The sequence below is a fragment of the Neoarius graeffei genome, chromosome 10 (assembly GCF_027579695.1).
Source record: "Neoarius graeffei isolate fNeoGra1 chromosome 10, fNeoGra1.pri, whole genome shotgun sequence".
NCBI classification, from domain to species: Eukaryota; Metazoa; Chordata; class Actinopteri; order Siluriformes; family Ariidae; genus Neoarius; species Neoarius graeffei.
Window position 1 is genome coordinate 42207244 of NC_083578.1, and position 12755 is coordinate 42219998.

The 12755-nt window shown below is 41.2% G+C and overlaps 1 protein-coding gene across 4 annotated transcripts in view; it reads right to left on the reverse strand.

The window, feature by feature from the left end:
* Positions 1–317: 317 nt before the first annotated feature.
* Positions 318–12755, reverse strand: part of LOC132893067 (uncharacterized) — a 46601-nt gene continuing 34163 nt past the window's right edge. For 2 of the 4 annotated variants that reach the window (XM_060931803.1, XM_060931802.1), the window contains exons 2-9: positions 2770–2950; positions 1703–2158; positions 1557–1610; positions 1411–1464; positions 1091–1323; positions 790–949; positions 613–700; positions 318–507 (exon numbers count right to left, since the gene is read on the reverse strand). In XM_060931803.1, coding sequence (XP_060787786.1) covers positions 486–507; positions 613–700; positions 790–949; positions 1091–1323; positions 1411–1464; positions 1557–1610; positions 1703–1886 — 795 coding nt within the window. In that variant the 5' untranslated portion in view covers positions 1887–2158; positions 2770–2950 and the 3' untranslated portion in view covers positions 318–485. Of the gene's footprint in view, positions 508–612; positions 701–789; positions 950–1090; positions 1324–1410; positions 1465–1556; positions 1619–1702; positions 2159–2769; positions 2951–3450; positions 5002–12755 lie in introns of those variants that run through there. The other 2 variants (XM_060931801.1, XM_060931804.1) reach the window with 2 other exon arrangements.

Consider the following 12755-nt stretch of genomic DNA (forward strand, 5'->3'; position numbering starts at 1 on the left):
TGTTGGTTACATGTTTGGTTCCCTAGACGTGCTCCTGATGTTCCCCCAACCTTGTTTATTATGTGTTGGTTCCCACAAGGTTCCCCTACAACATTCTAGTAACCTCGTTGGTTACATGTTTGGTTCCCTCAGTGTTCCCCCAATGTTCTTTCCCTCACCATAATGTTGTCATATTTCTGTAGTATGTAATTCATTGTAAAAGTTTTGGTTGCATGACAACTATTTACTTCAGAACATATAAGCAGTGATGAATGACCAGGAAAATGTTGCAGGACTAGAAAGTTTAATCGAAAAAAATATCAAGAATACAACATTGGTAAGGACATCAGCAACACAGTGCAACATTATTATACATTATAAAACATCTGACAACTATAGACAATTATGAAAACTATTTCTTAATAAAATACAATAAAGGCAAAAAATAAGAAAAATTTTAGAAATGCCAAAAACGGGTGCGTGTGCATAGAAGTTGGTGTACGTCTTCAATCTTGAGGACCAGCTGACCTAAAAAGAATAAGAAACAAAACGTTTAACACCAACTTAGTGCCAACGTTTCATTTAATTATTGTGAATATTCAGCGATTGATAAAAGACTTAAGTTTAATTTACCGTCTGTGTGGTGCAAACTTCAGTGCATGCCCAATGCACTCCTCAATATCAGCTACCTTCTTGCCAGGGAAGTTCTGCATGCAGGCCTCTACAAATAGAAGTAAAAAAAAAAGTTACACATTTAAATCTCAGTCAAACTTGGCATAACACTGATTTGAAAAATGTATGAACACTTACCCGTTATAATTTTGCAAAGGGTTAAGTTCTGGAAAGGCTTTTTTGCTCTCCTCCCCCTCAGGCTGTACTGCGCCAGGACATTGTTGGTAGCCACCTGGCGTAGAATGCGACGAATGGCTGCCCCCGGATTCGCCCCTCCCAGGCTTTCAAGGAAACGTTTCTACAAAAAAAAAAAACCAAGAAAAACATAAGTATACAATGAAAATTAATTTGGAGAGCTTATGTGGTCTACTTTCATTAGCCAAATCAATACATTACCAATGACAATTTATTTCATATATAATTATGTCCAATTAATTACCATTTGGTTCCTTCTTTCTGGTTGAGCCAGACTCCTGTCTAGCTCCTCCACTGTGCTGCATAGGCCCAACAGCACATCTTCCTGCAGAGGAGGCTGAGGCGGGTTCGAGACCACAGCAGCCTCCAATGTCTCTGACTTCTTCTCCATACCCTCCATCCTCCTTTCCATAGCCTCCATCCTCCTCTCCATAGCCTCCATTCTCCTAGTCATTCGCCCCATGTGCTCTTCCATGGCTAGGTACATTTGTGATAGAATTCATTTTAGTTTTTGAACATAATATACTTGTCATCTGTGAAAATGTGTGTGTATATAGTACTTACTTCTTTTTGTGTCATCCGTCGTCCTCAATAGGAGCCTCTTTCGTTCCTCCAGGACTACAGGTAGAATTGAGATGAAATTCATTTTAGTTTTATACCCAATACACTTTTCCTGTGTGAACATCAACAAGTGTGTATGAAGTACTTACGCCTTATTACGGCAGCCATGCCTGAAGCCCCCTCCTCTTCGCCATGGGTCATTCCTGAAGTTCTTGAAAAGAAAATTGTTAGTGTTTGCTTTCTTGGTTAAGAACTTGTAATCAGATAGTAAATATAAAATTCAAAGCAAATGTACCCTCAACTGGGTCGGATGATGTTTGTTCCTCAATGTACGACTCTTCCAATGTCCGACGGCTGGGTGCTGGACTGACATGGGTTGAGGGACTGCTGCTGTCCTGCTCCGAGCTGCTGAACGAACTTGTTGGCTCTGCCATGAACTCAGGCTGTTCTTCAATCTCCGCCGGTTGTATCTCTGGCATGTGTTGAGGTCCATTATGTTGTTGCTCTGCTTCTTGCAGAGCCTGGCCTGTCCTTGCTGCATCTCGCGCAGCCTGCTCTTCCCTGCTTGCTGCATCTCACGCAGACTCCTCTGCCCTGTTTGCTGCATCTCCTGCATCCAGCTGGGCACGCACCAGTGCTCGCACATTCAACACCTCTCGCCGCGCCCTCTTCCATTCCTTTGTGTAGATCTGTCTGGCCAACCTCTTTGAACTCATTGGCTGCAATGCAATACCATGCAAACAATGTGTACCTGTTGCAATGAAAAGCGGGGAAAATTTAAATACAACATTACAACAACAACATAAATTTAAGCACAGTGTTTCAGTTTACAACCATACTTGCACTTGACAAAAATACACACCGGATTAAAACTGGGGATAAGGTAAGAATGTGTGAGACAAACATGACAGTAGCATTGCATTAAATCGAGCAGGAAAGCAAAACAAATGTGTAACAAAAGAATGGTCTGTTGCAGAATATTATATATATATATATATATATATATATATATATATATATATATATAAAAAATATTCTGCAATTACTTGTTGGCAACTTGTGTCTGCGGCTGGGACTACAATGGATGCATTAAGTCAACGACTTAACTATAATCAATGGAATTAGCTTTTATAGTAGCTATTATAGTATTATTACTATAATATTAAAATTCTTAACTATAATCAATGGAATTAGCTACACCAGAAAAGGCAGCACAGAGAACATTCTAAAAATAGCCCATTATTTTTCAACTTCATGTATTTTGACTCAACTTGACTAAGCGTAGCGCACCACATCCAGTGAAGCTCCAGCCTGAGACAGTGTATATAAACTAGCCTTTAACCACAATAAAATGAATCTTACCTTTTCAAGAGTGAATCCCAGTCGTGTAGTCAAGTAGAATCCAAAGCTTTGTTGTCAAAGTAGAAGTTGTTGAAGCAAAAGGTGCTCTCTGCATCCGAAGATAGCAGCAATTGATTCTGTTCATTGCGATCAACCCAATTATCCATGTCTTCACAGCCACACCCCCACCACGTCAGGCAACCTGGTGGCCAATCAGCAGTCTATGTTCATTTCAAACTGAGGGCGGTCGTTGCGATACAAACGTTTAGATAGTAAAATGTTAACAAATGACTTCCATAGAACCCTCTCATGATATAAAACTACCACATTCTAAAAATACATTTCTATTTTCTACCCACATAGCCTACCGCATAAAGTTTGCAACAACAACCATTTATTCTAGTAAATATAGAGGCAGATATCCCTTATGCGAAAACAATACATTTTTTTCTTGCGGCAGGACGGCAGTGTTTCCTGTCCACGAAATTGCCCTCTGCATTAAAGTACAGAGCCGTTGCAGTATGCCGTTTATTTTTATCCAAACTATAGCATTTACTGCACTAACACTGTAGTAATTCTGTTCTGCACTACAGCATTACTCTAGTAATAACAATTCACTGTAGTGCAGAGTTTGATTCTTTCCATAAAGGATGGCATCATGGTAGCTAACATGCTAAATAAATGGCTGTACTATCAACATACCTTCAGTTGATCTTGCTGTAGGCGTAAGGTGAAACGTTTTCAAATAGATGCATGCTGAATTGCTGTGCCATTAGACTTTTCGTTTAGTGTACAGGGGAAAAAAAAAAACCTCTGCAAAAACGTAAACATCCAGTTGTCCTCTCATTTCCAGTGAGCTCTCTAACCATAGCTATTACAGGACGTGACATCACACACACGCGAGGCAGTCTTAAAGGCATACCGCATATTTTGTAGATTAATAATTTCAGTCCACTGCTACAATAATATGCCATTGTGTACGTTAACTCATGAGTTATATGGCAATGTATTGAATTTGCAAAGTGTTGCTGTAGCAGCTTTGTCAGTTACAAAAACAAAAACTGGTTGAACCAGTTTCCAAAAGCCAGAATGCACACACAATGGCTTTAATAGCCCAGCCATTTCATGTGCCTCTGAATGACTGTCATTAGCAAGTAGGCTAAGCTTAATTGCTCTTGGTCTAGTTTTTTGTGTGAATTTAAAACTCAGTTTGGAATACTTATTGAGACATCTACATTTTATTTTTTATTGTAGTCTACTTGACTTAATACAACTTGTGACATATATACTTATTTTATTGTAGCATACTTTACTCTTTCTATTTCAGCTTTGGTTCAATTAATGTGCTATAAAAACAATGAATGGAGAAACAATGAATGAAGGCTGCACCACAGACCTAAAATGAACTAGACTGGCAGCGCCTGTTCTAAACACTAGGTGGAAACTGGACGCCATCTTATCCCAGACTAACTCAGCTGTGAGTTGTTTAACAGTATTTTATTTATTTTCGGAGGGATTTTCACATTGCATGCCGATTTTTTATAGGCTACACAGCAATAACAGTTTGCTGTGAAAGTCTGGAGTAAAGTCTGGGGTAGCCAAAAATGGCGGCCGCAGATTCCGGTACCACGTGACCGACTGCCAGTATAGTTTACTTTAGGTCTGTGGGCTGCACTAATACAGTGATATGCTCAGTTTTTCATAGCCAAGAGAAACAAGGAGAGAACATACCAAGTCATTAGGGGAAAAAACTGTGTTGTACTGCAGGATAAAAAATGAAATATTGTTTTTTAAGGCCACAAATACAATGGGTCCACAAAACTCAGCATCAATAAATGCTGTCTTTAAACCAGTTTGCAAAAGATAAAATGCAATGGCCAGCTAATCAGCCATTTAATGTGTGGAATCTGAATAGCAGTAGCCTAACAATGGCTGTCATTATCAAGTAATTAGGCTCTTGGCCTACTTATGTGTGTCTGCATTTCACTGAATTTAAAACAACTTAAAACAACTTGACATCTGTACTTATTTTATTGTAGCCTACTTTACTCTTTCTATTTCAGCTTTGGTTCAATTAATGTGCTATAAAAACAATGAATGGAGAAACAATGAATGAAGGCTGCACTAATACAGTGATATGCACACAGTTTTTCATAGCCAAGAGAAAAAGGAGAGAACATACCAAATCATTAGGGGGAAAAAACTGTTGTACTGCGGGATATAATTTGAAATATTGTTTTTTAAGGCCACAAATGCAAGGGATCCACAAAATCCAGCACCAATAATGTTGTCTTTAAACAAGTTTGCAAAAGATAAAATGCAATGGCCAGCTAATCAGCCATTTAATATGTGGAATCTTAATAGCAGCCTACCAATGCCTTGCATTATCAGGTAATTAGGCTCTTGCCTACCACACACACAATGAATGGGGAACCCTGTTTGGAATGCAACTTGCAATATAATTCACTTTGTATGGTACTCTTTGCACTCTTTGTAAGTTAGACCTACTTTTGTGTATGTCTCCATTTCACTGAATTTAAAACAAATATCATACCTTTTTGTATTTTACTCTATTTGCACTTTGGTCCAATTTAGCCCTACCATAAAAATGAACAGGAGAAATTAATGAATAATGTCACACTAGGCTGGCCTAGTGTAAAATATCAAGGAAACAAAAACTGTCAGCACTGGTTCTCAGAACAACCAAAAAACAGCCAAGCATAACGTTGTGTGGTGGTAGCAGTGCAACTACTGGCTAACGTTTCATATGAGTGGTTCCCTAAAAGTTCAAGGAACGTTAGCCTTTGTTTGGTTTTTGCTGTAACCAAAGGGAATGTTCTTTAAATGGTAGTTTTTGGTTTGATTATAACCTAACCTTTAGAGAACCAAATTCTAACGTTCCCTTTACGTCCTCTGTTACTAGGGTACAGTCAGAATTCAACACATTGACTACGGACCAGGCTGTTGAACTACTTCTAAAGTCCCGAAGTAACTATTATGAGCAGGGTGATGAGGCTGGGAGATTATTGGTCCACCAATTACGACACAACACTTCTTCTCACCAAATTCCTCAAATTCGGACATCCTCGGGTTTTACAATAGACCCTATAAGAATTAATGATTAATTCAAAAATTATTATGCTTCACTATACACATCTGAAACAGTTACAGATACACAGGATTTTGACAATTTTTTCGCTTTGCTTGAAATTCCTCTGGTCTATCCCGATAGGGTTAAAGAGCTGGAGAAAACAATAACTATTGCTGAACTTTCTGTTACTATCTCATCTATGCAAGGTGGCAAATGTCCAGGGCCGGACGGCTATCCAGTTGAGCTTTATATGAAATTCCAGCATAAATTAGCCCCCATTTTAATAGATATGTTTAATGAATCTTTTGAATCTCTTAGCCTACCCCAAACACTTAAGCTTCTATTTCTCTAATTTTAAAAAAGAATAAGGATCCCCTTGCTTGCTCCTCTTACCGCCCAATTAGTCTGTTAAATGTGGATTTCAAACTACTGTCTAAAATGCTTGCCCTTCGTTTGGAAACGGTGCGCCCAACCATTATCTCTCCTGACCAAACGGGATTTATTAAAAATAGGCACTCTTTCTTTAACATAAGATGACTTTTTAATACAATCTATGCCCTCTGTGCCTCAGGCTGTGATATCCTTAGATGCAGAAAAGGCCTTTGATCGCGTGGAGTGGAGGTATCTCTTTCACACCTTAAAGAACTTTATTTCACGGGTGAGACTACTGTATTCATCTCCCCTTGCCTCAGTGAGGACAAACAACACCCATTCAGTATACATTCCCCTTCATTGCTCCACCCGGCAGGGTTGTCGCCTAAAGGCCTCTGCATGCTCTTGCGACAAGGCTTTCGCAGATAGCTTTTCACAGACAGTTGTAATTTATTGTTGAGCGGGGAGTAATAGGCGTGCATGATGTTATTCACCGCCACAACGCAAGGGGGCGCGAAGTCGCGAAATCGCTAGGAGTAGTTGGTGGGTGTGGTCAGTGGAGTGTTTATCCTCCGGTTACTTATAATGACTAGAACTGGAGTCGTATAGATGTACGTACTTCCTCACTTCCTCGATCAACCACTCTTCATGTTGCTCCATCTTCACTCATGTTTTTAAAAATGGCGGTCATGAAAACAAAACAAACCGGGAAAGTAGGGAAGCGAAAGTGCGTGTACAGCAGATGTTGAGTGGACCAATCAGAGCCCTCTTGTCTGCGACGCTGTCTGCGAGGCTGTCTGCGGTGGTCACAATTTTTGGGAGGTGCGCGCAGAGCGTCTGCGAAGGGGGGGGCTTCGCAGACGCCATCTGCGACGCCATCTGCGAGGACTGGGTTGTCAGCATAAATTGGCCTTCAGTCCCCTCTTATTTGCATTAGCCATTGAGCCCTTCTCCATCGCACTTCGTTGTGACCCCCACATTACAGGTATTTTCAGGAATGGAGTAGAACAAAGAGTTTCTCTTTATGCTGATGATCTCCTCTATATATCTAATTTCTCAGTATCTGTCCCTGCTGCTCTCACTATTTTCGACTCTTTCTGTGTTATTTCCGGTTACAAACTGAATTTAAATAAAAGTAAAGTATCCCCTTTAAACAAGGCTGCACATGAATACTCGTTACATAGCCTACCTTTCAAAATCACAAAACACAGCTACACTTACTTGGGGGTTCAGGTAACTGATAAATTTAAAGACCTTTATAAGGCTAATCTTGCCCCCCTTCTGACCCATGTACAAGAGGACTTTGACTGTTGATCTGTGCTGAATCTGTCTTTACTGCATGTATTAACTCTGTAAAGATGAATATCTTACCTAAACTTTCAGTGTGTACCCATTTTTCTCTCCCAAACCTTTTGTCATAAAATTGATTCCATTATTCTAGAATTTATTTGGAATAAAAAAACTTCCAAGGATACGTAAACAATTTTTACAGAGGCCTAAGGCACTGGGAGGAATGGCTCTACCGAATTTGAGGTTTTACTATTGGGCAGCCAATCTTAGGATAATACAATCCCGGCTAAAGTTTGACTCATTCTGCTCCCCACCTGTCTGGCTTAAAATGGAGGCTGCTTCCTGTGTTCCAGTATCACTTCTGGAATTAGCTCACTCATCCATTAAGAGCCCCTCTTCTGGGTACATGAAAAATATTATTACTAAAATGACTGAGAATTTTGAATCAGTTTAGATGCTATTTTGGTCTCCAAATATATTCTACATCAGCTACAGTAACTGCAAATCATGCTTTTCCTCTATCTTTAGTAGATGGTGCATTCACTTTTTGGTCTAATCGGGGCATTAAAACATTCAAAGACATATATTGATAACACTTTCACATCTTTCCATCAGTTAGTTGAAAAATTCACCCTACCTAAACAACACTTCTTCAGGTACTTACAGATTCAGAGCTTTGTTAGTAGTCGATTCCCTCAGTTTCATAATCTACCCATTGATTCCCCCTTGGACCCATTTCTCAAGCCAGTACCTGCTCTGAAAGGAATTATGTCACACATTTATGCTCAGATTCACTCTCTTCATCTAGTTTCCTTGAACTCTATTAAAGCACTTTGGGAGGTGGATCTGGGAGAGGAGATCTCTGAGGAACTTTGGGAGGAAGCCTTTGATAAGGTGCACAAGTCATCTATCTGTACAAAACATGTACTGATCCAGTGCAAAATTGTACACTGCACCGACCTCACAAAGGTTAGACTCTCTAAAATCTATAAAGATGTGAACCCAACTTGTGACAGGTGTCGCCAAGCACCAGCAAGTCATGTACATATGTTCTGGTCTTCCGACTGGGGAGAAATCTTTAGCTCACTGTCCAAAGTTACCAGAAAACCGATTGTACCTAATGCTATGACTGCATTGTTTGGTGTTATGTTACCCACAATTCCACTTTCTTCCCTCGAGTCAGCCTTTATAGCCTTTGTCACCCTTCTAGCCAGACACTTGATACTGATTAAGTGGAAATCTCCATCTCCTCTTTCATATACTTTATGGATAAGGGAGATCCTTAATTTTGTCAAACTGGAAAGAATCAGGTACATAACGAAGGGATCCCTGAGAAAATTTTACGAGATGTGGGACCCCTTTTTCAACCATGTACGAGAGCTGGACTTCCCAGACATCCCTGAGTGACTGATCAGATATCTCTGTAACATTTGATTGTGATATGACAGGCCGCAGTCTGACCAGCAATTTATTTTTTTAATGTTTTTTTTCTGTTTTTATTTTTGTATTTTATTTTACTGTCATGATCCACATGTTACTTAAGTTCACATTCTCAGTTCTAATTTTGGGTTTTGTTTTTGGCTTGTATCATTTATCTTCTCATGGTTTTTGTTTCTATCTCATTATTCGCAACTTTGTTCTATTACTGCTGTATCGATGTCCATTTATTTTTCTTGAAAATGTTAATAAACAGATTGTGGGGGGAAAAAACAGCAGTGAAGGAGGCAGCCCTGCTGATGCTCAGACCAAAAAAAAGAGAGTGCATCAGGACTGGTTTGACGAGAATGATGAAGCCATCGCACAGCTCTTGAAAGAAAAACAAAAGGCCTTCACAGCATGGCAGAATGACATGTCCTCCATCTCAAAAAGGGACCACTTCAAGCAACTTCAGAGCCAGGCTCAAGGTACAATCTGCTGCATGCAGGGTGAGTGGTGGAGCAAGAAAGCAGATTAAGTCCAGCATTATGCTGATACTAAGAACTCCAAGATATTCTTTAGCTCCATCAAGGCAGTATAGGGACCAACTAAACCTAGCATGACTCCTCTGCTGTCAGCCAATGACACACTGTTGAAAGAGAGAAGTGCCATCAATGAGAGGTGGAGGGAACACTTCAGCACCCTTCTCAACAGACCATCCACTGTCAGCACAGAAGCCCTGGACCAGATTCCGCAGAGACTGATGATAGACAGACTTGAGCTCCCTCCAACCTTGCAGGAGGCTGAGAAAGCCATCAGCCAAACTAGTTCAGGAAAAGCTCCTGGGATGGATGGCATCCCTGCCAATATATTCAAAGCGAAGAAGACATGCCTCAAGAGTTCAGAGACACCATGATCATCTCCCTTTTCAAAAACAAGGGTAGCAAATCAGACTATGGCAACTACTGGGGCATTTCCCTTTTGTCTATTGCTGGAAAGGTCCTTGTGCGCATCATCCTCAACTGCCTGATCTCTACCATCTCAGAAGAAAATCTACCGGAGGCACAATGTGGCTTCTGTCCAGGCCGCAGCACTGTTGACATGATTTTTGTCAGATGCAAGAAAAGTGCAAGGAACAGAATCTGGACTTATATGCAGTCTTCATTGACCTGCCCCAGACGCGCAGCTTGTGAACAGGCAAGGCAGGAAACTGCTTGGGGCTCCCCGAGAGTCGGGGCCCGAGGGCTTATTTATTTTGTTTTTTATTGTTTTTATTGTTCTTTACCATTGTATTTTCACATTTGGAATTTAAAAAACTTTGGTTTCATACATTTTTCGTTGGTGTCAGATTATTTATAAACATATTGGTGATGAACACTGGTCAGAAGGGCCCCCTGGAAATTTTTGCTTGGGGCCACAACAGACTCTAGAATCACCTCTAACCTGCCCAAGGCTTTTGATACTGTCAGCAGGGAGGCACACTGGACAATACTTGAGAAATTTGGCTGCCCAAGAAAATTTGTGAATCTGATTTGCTTGTTCCAAGATGACATGACAGGCCTAGTACTCTCTTGTGGAGAGGTATCTGACATTTGAAATCACAAAAATGGTATGCGTTCTGGCCCTCGTGCTCTTCAACCTCTTATTTACCTGTGTCTTAAATCATGCTGTGAAAGACATCAAAGACGGTACTTGAGGTACAGAACTGATGGGTCCCTCTTTGACCTCTGCCGCCTGAGAGCAAAAACAAAGACAGTAGTGAAACTCATCCTGGAGGGCCTGTCTGCTGACACTGCACCCTGATGGCACACAAGGAACCCTCCCTCCAGCTGATCATCAACAAATTTGCTGAAGCAGCTTGCCTCTTTGGTCTCACCATCAGTTTAGAAAAAACAGAAGTCCTGTACCAGTCTGCCCCACTCTCTACAGCTCCTTGCCCCTCCATTTCCATTGAAGGGACAGAACTAAAGACTGTAGAGGAGTTCACATACCTCGGCAGTATTATCTTCAGTGATTGTTCCTTTGACAAGGAGATCAATGCCAGGACCTGCAAAGCAAGCCAAGAACTTGGCAGACCGCGATCCCAAGTACTGAGTCAGCACAGCATTCAGCTGTCAATCAAACTGAAAATGTACAAGGCCATTGTTGTCCCGAGCCTGCTCTATGGTTGTGAGACCTGGACTTTGTACAGAAGACACAAACTGCTGGAGTGCTTCCACATGTGCAGCCTATGTACAATCCTCGGCATATGATGGTAGGATAAAATTACAAACCTTGAGATCCTGGACAGAGCAGAAACTACAAGCATCAACGCCACCATCTTAAAAGCACAGCTCCGATGGACAGGGCATGTCATCCGAATGGATGACTCTCGAATCCCCAAGCAGCTCATCTACGGTGAACGGTGGATGAGCCATAGTAAAAGAAACACAGGAAGACCCCACAAATGATTCAAAGACAGTGTCAAGATCAACGTTACACATGCTGGCATCCTCCCTAGGCAGCTAGAGGAATGTGCACTAAACTGAACTGCCTGGTGCACATTGGTCACACATGCATTTGTCACATTTGAAAACAACAGATGCAAAAACATTATCAAGGCCTGCATGAAAAGAAAGGCAACAGTGGTGACACCTGGCATGCCACAGAGTGTGAACTTGAACTTGATAGAGCAAAACTTGTGAATCTGGGGCAGACCTGTTTTCTGTTGTTGTCCCAGTTTTGTTGAGTTAAATAAACATAAACCCAGAACTCAGCTAAAATATTGCCTGCTTCCTGAGTATTCCTCCAAACCCTTACACAACAGTGTGTGTGTGTGTGTGTGTGTGTGTGTGTGTGCGCGCGCGCGTGCATGCAGTGTCTTCCAAAAGTCTTCATCCGCCCAGTGTTTGTCCTGTGTTGTCGCATTACAAGCTGGAATTAAAATGGATTTTTGGGGGGTTAGCACCATTTGATTTACACAACATGCCTACCACTTTAAAGGTGCATTTTTTTTTATTGTGACACAAACAATAATTAAAATGAATAAACAAAACAAAACATAAATCTAGAGTGTGCATAGGTATTCATCCTAAAGTCAATACTTTGTAAATCCACCTTCTGCTGCAATTACAGCTGCAAGTCTCTTGGGGTATGTCTCTATTAGCTTAGCACATCTAGCCACTGGGATTTTTGCCCACTCCTCAAGGCAAAACTGCTCCAAATCTTTCTAGTTAGATGGGTTGCATTGGTGTACAGCGATCTTCAAGTTATGCTACAGATTGAGGTCTGGGCTTTGACTAGGCCATTCCAAGACATTCCCCAGTCTCAAACCTCTGGCTGACTCAAACAAGTTTTCCTCCAGAATTGCCTTGTATTTAGTGCCATCCAGCTTTCCTGTCCCTGCACATGAAAAACATCCCCACAGCATGATGCTACCACCACCATGCTTCACTGTAGGAATGGTGCTCTCAGGGTGATGGGAAGTGTTGGGTTTGTGCCACACATGGCATTTCCCATGATGGCCAAAAAGTTCAATTTTAGTCTCATCTGACCAGAGAATCTTCTTCCAGGTGTTTGGGGAGTCTGCCACATGCTGTTGGGCAAACTCCAAACATGTTTTCTTTTTTATTTTCTTGAAGCAATGGCTTTTTTCTGGCCACTCTTCCATAAAGCCCCACTCTGTGGAGTGTCCAGCTTAAAGTGGTCCTATGGACAGATACTCCCATCTCCGCTGTGGAGCTTTGCAGCTCCTTCAGTGTTACATTTGGTGTCTTTGTTGCATCTCTGATTAATGCCCTCCTTGCCTGGTCTGTGAGTTTTGGTGGGTGGCCTTCTCTTGTCAGGTTTGTAGTGGTGC